Genomic DNA, 19,847 nt, shown 5'->3' on the forward strand with positions numbered 1-19,847 from the left:
TACTGCAGAGCGAGATGAATGAGAGCATCCTTCAGTAGCTTCTGCAGATGCTTGGTCAGGAACTGCAGTCTGTAACTTGTCTCCCATCCTGTCCAAACAGGACCAGACAAGGAAGAGACACAGAACTGCTCTTGAGCACTCTGTGATCACCTTGGATCCAGCAGAGTTTTGTCAGATTCAAAAAGTCACACCGAGAAACATGAGAGCTATGCTCGGAGCTATGGTAATTTGGCATGTGCAGCATTAGTAATAAAGGACTAAATACACAGCACTAACTCTTAAAATTGCCTCTTCAAAAACTAACTGGAAGTGATGCTGGGTTTGATGGGGTGGTTTTATTCCAAAGAAAATTCCCTTTTAAGGGACTTACCTTTTCCAGTGCCAACGAATCCACAGGCTCAAGACTGATGGAAGCCAGGGACTGCAGAGCTGATAGACTTAATCCACCTGCTAAAAAGGATCATGCTGGAGCTGGTAAGAGCCACTGGCTGCACAGTCCAAATCTAATTCACTTAACACAGTGTGACATCTCTAGAGAACCTTACTGCCTAGCTCCTTGGCCAGGCAGAGTCACAGAAGCCCTCTGAGACCAACAGCCCAAGGTGACTGAGGTCCCTAAGTGGCACAAGACACACCAGACCAATTCATCACTCCCCAGACACACCCTCATAAATAAACAGAAAAAGAATATCCCACATCAAGTTACACTGGAGAATTAAAACATTTGCATCCCAGTTAGTGATTACATCTACCGTGAAATGAAAAAAGAACTGCAAGGATGAAATTAAATTTCTTCACGCAGAAGTCAGCAGAAAATTCATTTGAACCACGGCCACAATCTGGACATTCAAACAAGCATTGTCAGTCTTCTCTGCATCTTGTTTCAGGAAGGCTAAAAGGATCATCATTATCATCTCAGGAATTTCTAAATGAAGCTCACTGCACACATACAGCCTCAGTACAACCCTATACATCAGGACAAAACTGTTTTAAAGCCAAGTCTCTTTTTGAGTGTCACCCAATCTCACCGACAGATATTGCACAGTGTTTCACATATTTCAAAACAAGGTCTAACATAACCCAAGGCTGATGAGTTATACAAGATATTTTCCCTCACTGATTTCCAGTTCTCTCTCTAAACAAAAACCATCAAGACCCCATGCAAGACGTCTACCACAAAGGCGAATGCGTCTTCAGTATTAGTCATTGTCTCATCAACAGGACAGAAATACATCATTATCTCTAATAGTGCTTTTCTTAATGCACACTCCACAGCTATCTTTGCACTTGTAGTATTTTCAGTGTCTCCACATGCCTGCTGTATTTCCTTTCAGTAACCCCCTTCATCAACACTGAACTCTTCAGCATCTCAGGTCTGTCAAAGCTGCTTAAGGAGTTTATTTTCTCTCTACCTCACTGCAGTAGTTTCATCAGGAAACCATTTCGAGAGAACAAAATTGGGATGTTACAACCTGACATCACTGCTCATCTGCTCAGTACAAACTTGCTTTCATCATCAGTTTAGTATGCTAGGTTTATACTGTCTCAAATGACAGTAGCAAGATTCATCAGGCATTACACAGATCTTGTGTGTTGGAGCTCTCAAGTTGCAACGATCCAAGCGTCAGCTGTTTTCAACACATCACAGGAAAACACAGAGTCAACAAATTTCCTTTCTGAAAGGAAGATAGCTTTCTACATACAGGTTTTAAAATTCAACTTAAAAGTAGGAAAAACAAAACAATGTAATTTATAACAACCAAACTCATACTTTGAGGAAATACCATCTTTTCTGCTGTATGATGTAGGAAAACATCATACTTGAGCATAACTTTGAATTGAAGGCACATTATGCATAAATACCCCTGGCTGTTACAGCACAAACAAAGCCTGTTGAATGATCTCTATGGTATTGATTTGTAGGTAGAAATTATATAGAGCTGATGACATGAACAGGATACAAAAGAGAAACTATATGCATAATTCTGAACACCAAGATGCTTCAGGCATTTCTGTCAGCAGAGTGCATTTTTTAAAAATACATCTAAATTAAAAACTGACGAGTTTTTGGTATTTGGGGTTGTTATTTCAATTTACCTTTCTATGATAAAGAGACTGAGAGCCAAAGTAGCACCTTCCTGAAAAACTACTCTTTTTTTTTTTGACTTTTTTTTTTCCTTCACAGAATGTCCTTCAAGACTTCTGTACACATTTCAAGAAGACACTTCAAACAAACACTAGTAGTTTTAAAAGGAACTGTAATGACAAACAAGCTTCAGAAATGTGCACCAGCTTTTCACAAAAGGCCATGCTGCCTACACCTGACAGCCCAAAATATTCTCCTTTAAAAAATGAAAAAAAAAACCCCACCCAAACCCACTTTGCCCGGATTAGAACAAGAGTTACCTCTAGCACCACCAAGAGCACAAGTTCACAAACATCCCTATCACATCCCCAAAGTGGTACTGCAGAGCTGGACACTGGCTGCAACAGCATTTGCATTTCTTATTCAGCTGTTCAGAGCAGCTTCACAGAGGAGGAATGAGGTATTCACGAGGTGTGGGCATACCCAGGAAGATCATCAGAAGCAACGAATGATTTGATGCAGAGGAGCTGGAGAAGAGATAGAAGAAAGCACAGTAGATGTACTAAAAAGGTAAAGAAGACAGTGCACAGCCCACTGGAGCACTGAAAGAAAACAGAGGTGGGAAAAAGCCATTTGCATGCAAACTTCTATTTGAACTTACTGGGAAATAAAAGACTTGGACTTCTCCTCCAAGACAGTACATTCAAAAGGTGACTCTCATTCATGTGATTATTCCAGAAGAGCAAAATAAAGTTATAAACTTTATACATGGAGTAAGCTGTTATCCTTTCATATTTTTTCATAGGTGGTCAGAAACATCTGATAAAATTGCCCTCATGCAGCACAGCATAAGGTGTATACAAAATGCTGAGTAGGTATCACATTGTGTTAATTCTAATTAACAGATTAATTAGAGATTAAAGGTTGATTCTAATACCTTTTGAAAACCCTAATCAAGTTGCTTTGAAATCTGACACTTCAGTTTTAATACCCCCAAACTGAAATATCTACATGATGTTCCTGAAATCCAGCATCAAAAGAAACAGACCCAAACTGCTTTTAGATTCATCAACCAGTATTTATCAGATTCATTACTAAGCATGCACTCACAGATGTCTTCATTAAAAGAGATGGCATAGTTATGAGTAGATCATGAGGACACGGACGTCTCCTGTCTTAGTAGCAGTGTACCCCCTAATGCAAGATGAGGGCTGTGTCCCAGTTAATACAACAGGTAAACATACATAATTGCAGAATTTACCCCGTCCCCAATACCCATGACTACATAGCCCTCTACTAGTATATAGATGCAGGCAACGATCCTATTCTTGGACTGTTTTCAGTCACCATCCCAGCTGCTCTGTAAGTCAAGACAGCAACAAAACGAAGCTAAAATGATCTCCCACAATGAATGGATGACAAGCACACTGCAATCAAAGACTGGCACTAAGAGAAGAGGAACCTTATTGAAAAGAACCATAAATGGGTATTCTTCAAGACACATTTGTTTCCCAGCTGATAACTACTCATCTACAAGGGTCCCACCAACAGAAATGAGTCACTCTAAAACACTGAGCTTCCAACAGAAAAAAAAAAAAAATCACACCTTCAACCACAGATTAAACCATTCACCATCTCCATGTTCCTGCCACTGTACTCCTTACTAAGCATTCCTCTTAAATGTCACTGTCATCTCCTCATTGCTCATCTATTAACAACAGGATCAAGAAAAAGGGAAAGAGTTGTGTTGACATACAAGTGCAACTAAATGCAAGCAACTGCTTTGAGTAGCAGGCTTCTCAGAAGGGGTAGCAGTCTAAGGACAAGAGAGCGTTGCAAGTCCTCCATGTTTCCCACAACAGCAGCCAACATGATCCCAATTAGGATACCACGTAAACATCCCCACTGATGTCTATTCTCATTACACGATAGCTGAAAAGTATTTTCAATACATTCACATGAAAAATCAAGACAGAAAGAAATGCACAAAATAGATGCAGGGGTTCTGCCACCTAGTGGCATCTAGAGCCTCAAATTACTGTATCTACCACATCAGTATTACTTTTTTTTTTTTTTTTTTTTTTTTTTTTTACTGGAAGCATTTGACAGCAGAGAACAGGATAAAGAACATGTAGTTTCACTAGCACTGAAATTACTAAGCTTGCTTCCCTGCGGCTTCGTTTCAGAACTGCATTCTGTAGCACTCAAGATGATGAGAGTTTCTATTGAAGCTTTTCTAGCTGTTCAAATAGTAATAGTATACTCTTCATCAGTCCTCCAGCTCTCACAGATTCTCTGCTGCCTCATACTGATGTGGATTTCCTGTTGTATAGTCTCATAGTCACCTTCCCATATTCAGTACTCGCAGAATGGTAATATCTTTGAATAATTGTTGAAATACCCATTCATTGAAACTGTTCAAATCCAAAAAATCTTGAAAGTAATCAAGAGCAGGAAGCAGAGAAAAACACAGACTGGGAAACAAAAGCAGCAGAATGATAAAAGCCTCACTTCTTCACAAGATTGTCTGGATCGAAATTTGTCAATAATGAATCTTTGTTGGCCCCAATAGCTCAAGGGATTCCCCTCCCCAGGTCACAGCATGGACACACAGCATGCCACCTCAAGGCAACAGGAGAAGAGACACAGAGGAGCATACAGGCATGAACTCCTTAAGGCAAGAGGCAGCAGAAATCCCCCTTTTTATCAGGCCATAAACTCAAAAGCCCCCTTTTCCACTTGGGATTCAAAGCCAGAAGCATTTTAATGCCTAAACTAGGTCAGTCTCTGTTTACACAAAACACAGATGAGAAACGAAGTATCAATTCACTCAATTTAGTCAGGATGGGCCAAAACTACCAGACTACAATGCACAGAGCAGCTTGCCGGTTTTTTATCTATTTTTAAGAGGCACATTCAGAGAACACACCTCCCACAGATACAGCCGGGTAACAAACCATTCTTTTAATTCAAGACAGATATGCTCCTTCTGTGGGAAAATTGACAGAAATTGAAAGTGATGTCATATTCTTATTAGGCTATACCTCACCGTTACTTTAGGTTTCGGCTCCCAATTGCTAAACTTTTGTAACCCTGGAACACCATGCGGCCTTCTGATCTGTATCTACTCCACATACCTTGGTAAATAACAGTTAGGTTGAGGTATTTTAGCTTCAGTCCAGAAAAAGAAATAAACCAACCCCAAAGAACAATAAAAAGAAAAGCACTCACTAAGCAAAAGCAAAAGAAAAACAAGCCACCATGCTACAAAACAAAAAGGACAAAAAAAAAAGCACCAAAACATAAGCAAAATCACAAACATAATACAGTTGTCTTATCCTTTTGACAAGTCTCCTTTTCCTTCTCAAGTTTTTCTTCTGACTCCATAGCAATCCTTGCATTCCCCAGAAAGTTCCTTATCTGTATGTAGCCTATGACAATTTTGCCCTCAAGAGATGGGGAAGAAGAGGAAGGAGAAAAACAAAGAATGGGAATATCTGCCACAAGGTGTTCAAAGGTGAGCCAATCCTGAAGGCCTAGCAATGATTCACAGATTTCCACTGGGCTTTTATGAGAAAATAATATTTTGGTAAGTTTCATTTCTTGCTCCATATTCCACAGATTTGAATTTCACTTATGTAAAATATCAAGCAAGTAAGAACTACCATGGTAATGGAAAGAGGTGCGTGAGTGACTTGATGCGAAACCATATTTGATCACACAGTGCTGAGTTTTGTGGACTGAAGCTGTGAAGACAGACTAGATTTATGCTGGAAAACAGAGCACTCTTTCCCTTGTCAATGAGCTAGTAGTTTTTATAGCAATAGTCCCTAGGATGGAGAGGAAAAACAGAGATTATTGGAATAAATGCACAGGCAAATGCTTCACAAATGCAGGACACTGAGTCAACTCAATGTCAGACACAGACACGTCTGTCTGCACCCTCCTGAACCAAACCAATGGTGCCTTACAGAAAGTGAGGGGCTTTCTTACAAAGAGCACTCATGCTCTGGTCTGCATGTAGGACAACTACTCACAGTATTGGAATGTTAGGGTGTCATTCAAAAGAAGTTAGGGATGCGTTATTGTGAAGTTACAGCTCTATCTCAGTTTTCAAGTTCCACTTAAACTCACTTCACATTAGTACTGAACAGATCTGTTGAAACTCTTCTGCAGTCTAAGGAACCTGCAAAACACAGTAGCAAAGCACAGTTCCCTATACAGGACAATCCACATAAGGGATTGTTAACCAGGTTAGATAGTCATTATTTAACCTCATTCCAATAAACAGCTTGCTCAGATAATGGCAAAGGAGAGAGTAAATAGTTTTTAGGCAGTACCAATGTGTACCATCCCTTTATATGATGCCAGCTCCTACAGCTCTGGTTTAGGAATCTCAGTAATACCTCTCGGAGTTTTGAAAAAGACTAAGCAAGCGCACGCCTAGAAAACAAACATCTTGCTAAAGTTAGAATAACTTTATGCAGTAATGAAAAGCTCTAAAACAGCACACTTGACATGTTGGAAATGGCAACATTTTCCTCTTCTCCTCATTTTCTACCATGCCTCAGACTCATTCATTAGGTGTTATGTATACATGTTTTGTAAGAGATTCAGACCTATCAGTGAACTGGTCAGATGACGTGTTACTTTGTAAGGGCTCTACTACCCAGGTACAGCCCTTGAGCCAGGATCCAAGTTTCATCCACCCTCGGTTACTTGTATGCTCCCCAAATATCCACTGTCCTGGAATACACAGTTTCTTGCTTAACACACCTGAGATCACACAACAAACAGCATTAGTATGCTGATCCATTAAGCATTTTAACTCTCCAACATTAGGAGGAGATGTCAAGGAAAAAAATACAGGTATTTCCCTTTTCATTCTCCCCTTCTCACCCCCTCCACACACACACTGCTTTTTGAACTTGCTTGCCTCATTTGGAGTTTCCAGTTTCTAGTAAAGCTGGGGTGAGGAGTCCAGCCTTACTCTGCTCTTCTTACTCATGATGTGGCAGCTGCCAGAATCTTGTTCAGGGACAGATCCAGTCAAAGGAGACTGACAGCATTTAACTCCCAATAGCTCTTCAGCTCTAGCAGATGAGTTCCAGGCTCAAGGTGTTTGTCCTTCTACCTAGTATGCCTACTTTGCAGAACATTCAAAGCCCCAGTAGTAGGTATCCAGTTATTGCAGGCTGGAAGCTAAGAGCAGTGGCATGCACCATGGTAAGGACTAGGTGCTCAGAATGATGTCACAGACTGAAGTACACACTGTAACTCTCAACTGATATGGCAGTATGAAGTGCAAGACTTCTGAAAAGCAACGGCATCGAGACTGCTATTTTAGTTTTCTGTCATATGTGATCTACCCAGGCAAAGAATACTCACACTGCCCACAAATTATAGCAGCACAGTAATTAGAAAATTTTGTTTAACAAATTTTACATTTTGTTTTCTATCCTTCATTGTAGTATGGTATATCAGTCACAAGTCTATTAAACCAATTTGGATGTTTGAAATGGTTTTCTTAAGAAGCATCCAGATTAGCTTTTTAAAAATATGTTACTTTTACTCAAGTTGCAAAACCTTGATACTAGTATTCTATCCTGACTTCTAAATATGAACAAGAGTTTAGGAACTTGTATTCAAAACTCCCATAAAGCAATAAAAAAAACTACAGAAAGATGAAATGTGTTGCTTTTGGCATTACTCTGCTCCTTATTTACATCTACAAGAAGCCTGACATGACAACTGCAAAGAGACCTCAGACGTACCCATGTGAGTGTGCCAAAAGGGCTGGAAGCCCCAGCTCACATGATGAGAATGTCAAGCATTTCCTCTGCTGCTGTGTATGACTGCACCTCCTAACCAGGGGTCAAAAACAGATTTGAGTTTCCAGTTTGGGGCTTGGGAGTCTTTTTATACTTGTTTTAAATCAAAAGAGTGTTTTCTTTGTCCTTCTGAAGTTATACGCTAGTGCCAAAAACGTTCAACGTGTAACATTATTAGTGCAGTCATTTATAGAAGCTGCAATTTTGGCATATATATCTCACAAGTCATTTAAATTCTAGCACCTTAAATGATGTGGATTGGTTTGTCACTATGACAACAATTTTTACATGTCTAAAACATACAAAAGTACCATTTCTTCTGTTCCTTACTGAAGCCAAGAGTTATTGAAAGCTTTACCTCTTCTGGACAGAAAAGCAGAACTTAGATAACATCTGATTCTAAAGAAACTATGTAAATTACCTGTTGAATGAAGAAGGAAGTTTTCATGAACTCGAACAGCTATAATTTAAAAAAATACTTTGAACACAGAACACTTGAGGGAATCTAGAACAACAGGGAAGAGAACATAGGCAGGAATTTAAGAATGTGTAGAGCTCTTTCTTATAATCATTAAGGCTAAAAAAGTCTTTGAATGGCTTTCTCAAAACAAAATCCAACCAATCTCAAGGTCAGGCTTTGCATTTAAAACCAAAGTTTCTCTAAAAGCCAACTGGTTCAAAGGATCTTGCTTCAATTCAAGTCTCCACACATAAATACACCTTGGACACAAACACTTTGCTCATAATGTTTCATGCTATTACAAAGAAAAATTAGTCTGATGATGTGGAAGTGGAATAGTGTTTGTTTTATTTAGAAAACACCACCACTACAACTTCAAGGCCTGAATTTGGAGACTGGCTAAAAATTTGGACAAAGTGCTAAAATAGTTCATCCCATGCTATACAACTGCTCAGAATCACAAAATATTGCTGTATCATTCATTTAAGGAGATAACAGTGAAGTTACTGGAGGTGATAAAAAAAAAAAAAAAAGAAGTTGATTTTACAATAAACTGTTTCTTATTACTTATGGAGACAAATCCACTGTCTTAAAATTGTCATATTGACCAGTATGTCATTGATACCGCTATCACTGCATACATGCATTCAACACTCAGTTATCTCTGTCTGCATCAATGCCACATATATCCAAACAAGACTTGCCCTGTCAAAACAAGACCTGTGACCCAGCCACAGGAATATAACTTCCTGCTACTACAACATTAACCTAATGTTTACACACCATTCAATCTGAGATCTTTGCTCAGGTCTCTTCTGTCACATGTAGCTATCTTTTGATCCTTAAAATCAACACTGCATCTGGAAGTGTTCTGCTGAAAGTCACCTGCGCAATTTTCACTCTCTTCCTCAACTTGAACAGAAGCAAGGTCAAGCATTCATTTAAATCCATAGCTTCCATCTACAGCTAAAGTGGACATACTTCAAGCACAGCCTACTTGCCAACATGGAAAAGAGCTTTTGGGAGGCACAGAATTTTTCAAGCGCCAGATCTGACCAGCTGTAAGATACCTGCCCTGTTTTTTCCTAGTCTCATAGAAGCTCCAGGTACAATCAGTTATCTTGTATTCAGTTTCAGGTGAATGCAGGTAAGCTTTTGAAACAGAAAAAGGCAAGAAGAATGCTCCTTTGTCTCTAGGAACAACCCTGCTTTGACCATCACATCTGACTGCTGGCTTTGTAGGAGGCATTTGTCACACAGTCCTATCCCAGGGCCTACTGTAAAGGTTACACTTCTGTCCATAGCAATCTCAAAAACTGCCAAGTTTGAAGGAAACTGAAGTGTCACAAATTGAAGATCCAGTACGCTCTCCATATGCACTACATGCCCAAGGATACAGATGTAGAAAAGCAGGCATGGCATCTGTACAGGAGCTCACATGAGCAAGTGCAGCACAGCAAGGAATAGGCTCACTACACTGCAAAAACACCACACATTTACATAAAATGGCAAGGAAAAATAGAAGATACAGCACGACTTCCAATTGTAAACAACTTTCAAGATGGTAACACTTTAGGGTTTTTTAACCAGCTGCTCAGTTTTGTGTTGTATATTCAATCCTCCCTCTTAACAGTCTCAGCAATGCAGCTTTTTCCCTGTTAATACAAACCGCATTATTCATAATCTAATTAAGCCTAAAATTGGGTATCCAGCTACATCAATACAGAAATATGAAAGTCAGTTTTCCCTTTTGTTATCTTTCTGAAACTTCTACAAGGTTTTCCTCTGGTTAGCTTGAAATCTCATGGCACAGATTTTGTCTGTGTGATAACTTGCCTTAAAAAAAAACCATGCTAAAATGGCCAATATATTGGCCAAAAAGATCAAACTCCCTTGATCAGGGAACAATTCTCTGAGGAAGTAGAATCAGGAAAAAGTGACAAGTCCTGCAAATGTAACACTGCATTGTCATGCTGTGAAAGCAACTACACTGCCTGATGCTTGATGCATCAAGTTAATGATCGAGTTCTCTTCCTTTTTTGTTTTGGAAAATTCCTCTGTATATTGAAGTTCGTATTTGTACTCCTAATCTGTATTATTTCCCTACCAAACGTGGTTTTTCCCTTCTGTCTCTATGCATTCAGAAAAAAAAGCCCAAAAGCTACACTGCTGGTTTTCTCTGTGTTTATGTGAAATTTTGCCTTCAAATGCACTTACTTGGCTCTCACAAGCATGTTCAAGGGTAAAAACTGGATCTTTGCCACAGCTGCATTCCTTATTGCAAATACATGCCAACCTTCAAAGTTCAGTTATTTGAGCAAAAACATACGTTAATTGTTGTGCAAGGGGAGTGGAAAGTATATCAGATTAAGCACATCTGAAAGTATTTCACTCCACTCTTTGCTTGATAAATCGGCATAAAGCTGGATCTATTCTCTTCTAGTTTTTCAATACAGACATTAAGACCACACAAGTAAAGTTTTACACAAAATCAAACTTAACAACAACCAAACAAGCATTCAGAATAAAATTACCTTCTCATATTTGTTATTCCAGGACTGGTCTAACAGGTATTGCAACATTTGTCAGCATAAAGTTATTCAGTTACATGTAAAAAATAATGGAATGCAAGGAGTGTGTTGCAATGCGCCAGCTTAATAGATACCAGCAACTTGAAAGGCCTTTTCCTTTCACCTATGAAGGACAGCAGTGAACAGCTTGGAAAGGGGCAAGCCAGGTAACCAAGAAGCAATTCTTAAAACAACAGCTTCAATAATTTAGTATCAGCAGCACGTTTTATACGTGGACGGAGATACAAGTGAAAGGAGTTCATTTACCTAAACCATTAATCACATCTTTCATCAAAAAAGGCACAAATGTTATCCTTCACATTTGTTCTGAATAAAGACTGAATTTAACTGGAAAATGTTTATGGTTTGGACAGAGTAGAACTGATGAAGTTGACTGGTTTCTCCTCTTAGAGCTGAAGTGTACATTGAAGCTGTGAGACAAAACCACCATCATTGCTATGACTGATGACACTTACTCTCTCTGTCTGGAAAACACGTTTGTCTGTGTCACATCACAACCTGGTATTACCAAAGTGAACTCTGAAAGAATCTGCAGACCAAGGTTTTTATTAAATCAGTTGAAGAGAACCCAGTCTGTCGTACAGCCCACCTAGTGAAAGACTGGATGCACCCAACTTTCCCTTCACTTCCCAGAGGGAAAACGAGACAGCTATTCTAGCAGGGAACTTTTATTAAGAAGTGAGCTACCATCTGAAGACCTGACAATGCCTCTGAAGTGGCAGCTCATAAGAGCACAGATCCAGTAAGGAGGAGGAACAGGCTCAAAAACATCTTTAGGTTCCTGTTCTTTAAAGCCCTGTAGAGCTATCTGAACTGGTGCCAGTCAGGCACAGGGGGAGAGAAACCAGAAGATACCAGAACTGGAACACAGTCACTGAAACTAGATACTCAGGTAACTGAACAGGCACTACATTACAAGTTTTCCATGCTACTTCCTATCAATGCCCTACAAATGTATCTTGATGAAAAAAAATTACTTCCTTTCCTAATTCTTCATCCCCCCAAACCTCAGCATCTCACATCAAGTCTGAAGAACTGGCCCTTTTGTGCTGGCTGCAGCTAATACTTTGCAAATTGTGACTGTGAGAATGCATGGATGCAGTTTAAGACTTTTCTCTGTTAACTGTGGCTCAGCAAACAGAAGGCATCTTGTCACTTTCCACTCCAGCCATATTTTTCACAGTCCACTCCAGCAGTCCAAGTTCAACCAAGCTGTCATCATTAGCAGGCTCCTGAATAGAAGCAAGCTTTCCAAGCTCAGGAACACAGGATTTCCTGAACCATATCAGAACAGGCACTCATCAAGACAATAACCAAAAGCATTTTAAACAATAATAACAAAAATGAAACCAAACCCAAACACCCCAACACAGGAATCTATTATCGTTATTATTATTACAAGGTATGCAATAGCTTTTCCAGACAGTTTATTTCTAGGCCCAAATGTGTGCATTTCTTCATAGTAGGATGGTTCATGACCTCTATACAAACCTTCTCTATGAAAAGTCACTGATGGTCCACATAGAGAAACAGGCACGTCAAGCCTGGTGATGGAGTTGGGAGGCCTCTAGCATAAATGTGCTTTATGCTATATACTTTATTGAAGTCACAGCTCTTTAAACATTTCCAGCATATCTATGCGAAAATCAGACAGAATTTGGAATGTATTTAATCCTACTCTTTTCCAGGAAAACAAGGGCAAGGGATGGAGACAACAACTGCCTTGAGTTCCTGCATCACTGAGATTGCACTTTAGCCTCACCATACTTTCCTCCCAATAGACATTAGCACCCCTAAAGAGGTTACACACAATTGAGTAGAGATTAATTTCTTCTCATTACCTGCTTTCCCAGTACAGGGTAGAACAAGTCTCAGGGAGACAAAATAAAGAACATGGCTTCAGGGCCTGCCAAAGAACGACATCGAAACAACATGACATTAGAGCCCAGGTGACCTGATTTTGGGAAGGAAGGATTTAAATGAACTAGGATATAAACAGAATTAAATAGGAAGGCAAAGAACAGGACAGAGAAGTAAAGCTGGAATGAAATATGAGGAGCCTAGGAGGGCAGGCAAAACCCAAACCAATAGGAAAAGAAAGATCCTACATGTAGCTAACAAGAGAAAACTTTAGGTTAGCAGAGTAAGAAAGCTAGAATTGACACCAAGCCCAGAAGGGAAGACCACACACAGCCTGAAAAGCTTAAGTGTAAGATAAACTAGATAAAGAAGGAAGATGACTGGAAAGGCTCTTGAAAGGGAAGGTGCTAGCAGAAAAAGGCACAAGAAAATGAAGTACATGAAAAAGCCTCAATCCCTTAGCACATTCCCATATGGAAACGGGATTCCAGATTTCAGCTGTTTGTTACTTGTCAGGTTGTATCTGTGCAACAGATTCCTTATCTGCAGGCTTTCAGCAAGCTGTGCAGTTTTCTTCAAAAACTGATCATGGTATATCCATCATTCAGGTATTCAACTTAGGTCTTTTTAATCATACTGTGTATTTAATTATCCATGTAAAGTGTAGTGAGGAGAGAGAAGTCAGATTACCCTCCCTCGGTTCCACTTTCCATGGCAACAGATTCTATTAGAGTATTTAAAGGTTTAAATTACTAGTTTCAAATTTTCCTGCTATTATCTTTAACAGACAAGCCAAAAGAGTGAAGCATACATCAGTACTTTGGATTTCAGGAAAATCTTAATTTGACATACTTAACAGATCTTATGAATCATTCCTTTTTACATGACACTACACTTTAAGATTTAGCTTGCCTTAAATAAACTGAAAGATTTCTCTATTTTACCACACTCATAGAGCCCTCTGGTTTGTGTCCTACCTAAGTAATATTTCAGGTGGACTTTCCAAGTGGTTGAATTCAATTTTCAGACTATTAAAATCGGAAAACCCGAAATATTCAAGCAGCAAATACTGGCTCAGAAACACCAAAGTGTCTATTCCATTTTACCTAAGAGACTTGGCTTGCTTAGCAAACAGGGACGTGGCAAGCACCAGTGGAAAAAAGTTATTCTTTTCCGTTAGCTTAGGTACAGGATGAAGCATTACTTTGGTTTTAATTACCAAAACAAGAACTAATGCATTTAAAGAAACAACCTCCATTAGCAGTTAGCATTCAATTACCAATCCTAGTCAGAGAAAGAAGCATTTACAGTACAAAACCCAGTAGGCAAATTTAACAGACTATATCTGTAAAATGCAGAAATCAAAATTACATTATGACTTCTGCCTGTCTATTAGAAAATACAAAGGGATTTACCTTCCAACATCCCTCAGTAGTACAGCTTGATAGTCTGAGGATGCAAATGCAAATTCACATTCTTATGAGTAAAAGCTGGACTGTTATAACGCTCAAGTTGTAACTGCCAGACTTCTGTTATTTAAAGGTACTGTTGTTGCTTCAACACTTGCATCAGCCATCCTTTCCAACTGTGAAAAATTAAAAAGTCAACAGGCCCTAAACACTTCTACTGGTGCCCCACAGTCTGAAGCTTTGGAAGAACACCCTCCCCACTCCACAAAAAAAACTAAAAAAAACAAGGGAAAAAAAAAAAAGAAAAGAAAATTACACCTCTGAAAAAACTACTGCACCACAGCTCTTGCACCAGACAGTTTACATGTAGAATATTGTTACCTCATGGCTAATTATAAAAGGCTGGGTTTTTTAAAATGAAAATTTAGCTGAAAAAAAGAGATAGCTAAGATTCAGCCTGCTTCAGCTGCGCCATTCCAAAGCTAAGTCCATTTCTTCCAAGGCTGCAAAGTACAAAAAGACAACCCACAGCAGATTTTCACAGCGAGTTAAATACACAAATTCCCATGCCAGTGGGGTCCTGCTGAAATACTACAGACTCAGTCACATATTCACAAGTCAAAAGAGAAGTGGTAAGACTGAAGAACCCATACACACTATTGCCCACTACTACATCAACAACACACTAAAGGTTCTGCCTCTGCTCTTCCCAGAGTTGCAAAAGGAAAAAAACTCACAAAAATCCCAGACCAAGCACTTGTACACCTTTAGTGAGTGACACTGCGACCAACAATTATGAGTATGTTTCTTCAGTTTTCCACAACTCCCTAGCTAGTCTGTAGCACGAAATTTTCTTAACACAAAAGAAGTACAAGAGATGACATCACATCACACTTCCTTAAGTCAAAGATTCCCCTAACTTGAAATACGGTCATAGCCTTACAAATACATTAACTTTTCCAACACAACTTTAAACATTGCTTTAAAGTAGTCTAGTTAAGCAGGTCCACACCACTAATCAACTTGTGTGGTCCTGAACACTTTGGAGAATAAACGGTAATTGCAGCATCACAGAAATGGTCCAAAATCACTCCTTTAATTGCTGTTCAGAACAATCCAGAAATATACCATGTAAATTTAATTCCAGCTGGATATATTTAAGCCAACTCATTTCCAGTTTAACCATAAGCAACAAAAAGAAAAAAACAAAAAAGGCAAAACAAATATGGATGTATACATAAGCATAAACATATGGGGCCTAATACAAATCTAATCAAAGGAACTATAAAATACAAGCAGTAATGTAACATTATGTAAACTTAAAGAAAATAGCAATTCATGCATTCATATAATAAAAGACATAAGTATAATCAGTAACTACTCTTTTTTCTATGCCTTTACTCTTAAAGTCCACTGTGTTTATTCATGATTCAGTCACATCAACACATCTAAAGGGTATTCCGGTGAAGATAAGCAAAGGTAGCTACCACAAACTACAAACAGAACCATTTAATCTTAAAATCTGCAAACATCACAGTACATAAAGTATGTTTTTTTCTGTCTTAAACTTAAGCATTTGGAATTCCAAGCTTATGAGGTACTATCCCTCTAAAATATATACCTGTTCTCTGACATGTAGAAGACCAGAAAGGTATCTGAAACTGCACAAGTCATCCTTAAACAAATATACTATACTCTAGTACAGATAAACTCCCAGTTTTTCATCAACTGCACAGAAAAAATTACTAACTCTGAATTACTGAAGACAAGTGCTTACCTTCAATCCTTTTTAAGGCCGACAGACAAGTATCCCGGCTTGGAAACTCAAATGGATTATTACAGGTCCGAATGGTGTCACATTCACACTTCCCGTTGATTATGTTACAACCTGTTATAAGGTTTTCATTGCATGGTTCAAATCCAAGAAGCTGATCATCATCCCAGTTTTCATCTAAAATAAACAAACAGACTCGCTCACTATTGGATTTCAGCTGCAGTATGTAAATTTCAGCTGCTTTGGAGCTGGGTGCGATTCACTTCGAGTTCAACACAGTGCTAAACAGAAGATAACAGATTAAAAAAATAATGGATTAATCTAAACAGTGGGATTTGCCAAAGGCCATGTCTCGCAGCTGTTCTACTGCCCATTTTGCTAAAGCAACTGGCATTGTTTACTTCCATCTGTATGAAAACTATGTCATCTCGGGAAAAAGCATAGCTGTAGTACAAATGAGTGCTTTCTAACAGAAATAACTTTTGCAGATAGTTGAAGTTATATTTATAATGGAAGTGAGAACATTGTACAGAATCTGCAGCTGTTACAGAAGTCAAAACTGAGTCAGAAAGACAGCATTTTAAAAGATGATTAAAAAATGCATCACATAGAATTCACTCCATGGAAATAACTTTTTATTACAGAAATGCTGCAAGATGCCAGGCCTTTGATTCCATTATATGACAAAAAAAATCAGTTTTCCAGCAGTCCTGAATTATCATACATATTTCTCGGATAATTGATCAAGCATATTGCACTCCTTGCTGTCAAGGATCATGGGATAGTGGGGCCAAGATGAATCTCTCTTTTTAAATAACTCTGTTCCTTTTGAACCAGTCCTGTCAGATGTGTGTAACTGGTATTCCCACTCTACAACTGCCTATCTTCCTTTTAGGAGGCCACATGCAATATGGTTTATTTTTTTTTTTCTCCAGAAAGAAATACAAACCAAAGTCAATCCAGAATTCCAAAAGATTACCAGTCCTACAATAGGTCAGCTTCCTTAGGTCAAGTGCACATCCCACCAACTCAGAAGATTAACCAAGACAGAAAACTAGAAGAGCCTGAATTTCAAGAGACCTTCAAGACCATCCAGTTCCAATCCCCTTGCTATGGACTGGGACTAAACCATGGACCTTCCACTAGACCATGTTGCTCAAAGCCCCATCCAACCTAGCCTTGAACACTACCAGGGCATCCACAACTTCTCTGGGCAACCTATTCCAGTGCCTCACCACCCACACAGTAAAGAATTTCTTCCTAAAATCAAATCTAAACTTATTCTCTTTCAGTTTTAAACCATTCCCCCTTGTCCTATCACATGCTTTTTTAAAGCAAGATTGAAGAAACTAAAAAGGGCGTTACATATTCTTTGCTAAAGAATGCCAGATGTTTTATAGAGAGACAAGCTTGGAAAATTAAGTGCTACGAAATAGTTGCAGAGAGTCCACTAACTTCTAGTAATGATAAAAGGAAAAGATAGATCTTTTTAATGTTTATATCCTTACTTTCAACAGCAGCACTCACATTGCACATTCTAAGTAGTTCACTCCAATTTTATTTACTATCAACAAGCAAGTTTCCAATATAGATCCTGCCAATAAACACTTCAAAATGTTAAAATATCTTTATGCAGGTGGGATTCTTGTTGTTGGGGTTATCAGAGGCTGTCCTCCAGTATGAGAGGCCACAGCCAACACAAAATTGTCATTCAGTAGTCTGATGTTCAACAGAAGCCTAAAAACTAATAGCAAGTAACAATATATACACACATATTCTGAAGATGGCAAGTAAATTCTTTCCACTCATAGAAATATGCAGAATATTCGTTCACCTGAAGTTTTTCCTATTTTGGAAGGAAAAAAAATATCTAGAAAGAGCTGTTTACCAATTCAGTACTGTACATGATCAACAGGAAGTGTCACAGCAGATTCTCACAGGTATATTTCTCCCTGTATAACAAACTCCTTGCCTTCTATTATGAGCTGGCAAAGTATCCTGCTGACAAAAAAAGTACTGATAATCAACAAAGTCCATTTTAGATGTGACGATGAGAACCTCCATGGGAACCTCGTGGTTCTTCTCCATAAAAATAGCAAAGGAAGAATAGTCACTAACCCCAGGAAGTAATTTTTTTTCTTAGCTTAACCTATCATCCAATACAGCAACTGTATCAATGAAAGTCAAAGGAAGCGCAGCAGTTCCTGAAGAGAAACTATTAAAATTCTTTCAAAGGAAGATGCCTCTTCAGTAATGCTTGGGACACTCTCATTGTGATGAGGCTATGTGTACAGAGGAAAAAAAAACAAAACCCTGAGAATTTGGAGAACAATAATACATCCTGTTTTTGAGAAACCGGAATACAGCCTGGACAATTTGTATTTTAGAAGTCACAGCAGCAATCCATGTGAGGACAAGAACAAAAGCTACACCTATGGTCCAAGACTCGCTGTTTGAAACTCTGTAACAAGGACCACAGCTTCATCCAGATCAGCCTAACAGCCTTCAAGTGCTTGTGTTGCTCCTAGTTTCTGACACAGGCACTCCTCCTGCACTCCAGGGTGCAGGACAGGAGCCCAGAGGCAGTGCGTACACTCTCAGCCCTGCACCAACCAGGCCAGTGCAGTGCAGACTGGAAGGACCGATGGCGATGCCCTGCTGCTTTTCTGGCAAACCATTTGTGCTGCTTTGCCTTCTGGTATTTCAGCACTCGATCTTTTCAAGGCTGACAGATCAGCAGGATCTTGTCACACGAGTGCTGCCCACCCCACGTAAGGTGGGACCCAGCTGGCACGGAAAGCAGAGCCGTCTCTTACCTGCGGCAGAACACCTGGATGGAGGCGTATGCACAGTATGGCACTACACACACTGATTTCCTGGACAGTTTAGTGGTTGGTACCACATCTGCCAGCTCTCGTAAGTTTCCAGAAAAGGAGGTACACAGGAAGCACATGACCCAATAGTAGGTGCACCTAAAGTCTTCACTGCCACACACCTCAAAAATTAGCTCAGTAGCCATTAAAGTCTTAATGAGAAATCCCTCAGTAATACTTGTTCAGACTATACCTCTAACACGTTGAATCTTCAAACAAGGTATTTATTTTTCATTATTCGGTGTGAACAGAGAAAAGTTACATTCAGACAGAAAAAATGCAAATCCAGTTTGAGCCTGCACATCTTCTACCAGCCTGCTTTTCACACAAGTTTATTTAGAAGCAAGATTTCCATCAATGAAGTAGCAAGCATGTAGCAAGAGCTTATTTTAGTTCAGTAAATCAGTGCCAAGTCTACCATGATTGTTCATACAGACTACAGACTCACTCCTTTTCCTAGCTGATTTAGCCCTTTTATGAACAGAATTTCAAGGTCCTGTTAGATGAATAATTGTTTACCACTTAGAATAAACTCTCAGAAGTCATGTCAATATAGGCAGAACAAAATTCTTTGGAATGGAAGGTACAACCACATGAAAGTATTCACATGAGCTAAAGGGATGAATCCAGCATATAATTTCAATTCCAAGCTTTGGATACTTGATGCAAATGTATCTAGTGCTCTCATTGACGCAGAAAGACAGAGGTCCAGTACAGCATGCTCACACCTTCAGAGGTCAGCAATATTTCAACTGAGTAGAATGATTTTCTTTTATAAAACATATAACCTAGCCTCTATTACTCACAAAGATCGTCATGTCCTGGGGCCTACTCCAAAAATAAGCTTGTACGCACCAGTGATTTGGGACCTGGGACAGTTCACAAACTATTCCAGGCTGTATACATTTTCCTGCATGCTCTGCTTGACCTATGTGGCTTCCTTTTAAGAAGACTTTTTTTTTA

At 39.1% G+C, this 19,847-nt stretch overlaps 1 protein-coding gene across 4 annotated transcripts in view; it reads right to left on the reverse strand.

Moving 5' to 3' along the window:
- The window catches only part of CRIM1 (cysteine rich transmembrane BMP regulator 1), a 174,798-nt gene that overhangs the window by 144,317 nt on the left and 10,634 nt on the right, over nucleotides 1–19,847 (reverse strand). For 2 of the 4 annotated variants that reach the window (XM_058834242.1, XM_058834239.1), the window contains exon 2: nucleotides 16,015–16,188. The exons of 1 other annotated variant lie outside the window; for it this stretch is intronic. In XM_058834242.1, the coding sequence (XP_058690225.1) occupies nucleotides 16,015–16,188 (174 nt within the window). Of the gene's footprint in view, nucleotides 1–16,014; nucleotides 16,189–19,847 lie in introns of those variants that run through there. One more of the 4 variants, XM_058834244.1, reaches the window with a different exon arrangement.

This window comes from Poecile atricapillus, chromosome 3 (assembly GCF_030490865.1).
Source record: "Poecile atricapillus isolate bPoeAtr1 chromosome 3, bPoeAtr1.hap1, whole genome shotgun sequence".
NCBI classification, from domain to species: Eukaryota; Metazoa; Chordata; class Aves; order Passeriformes; family Paridae; genus Poecile; species Poecile atricapillus.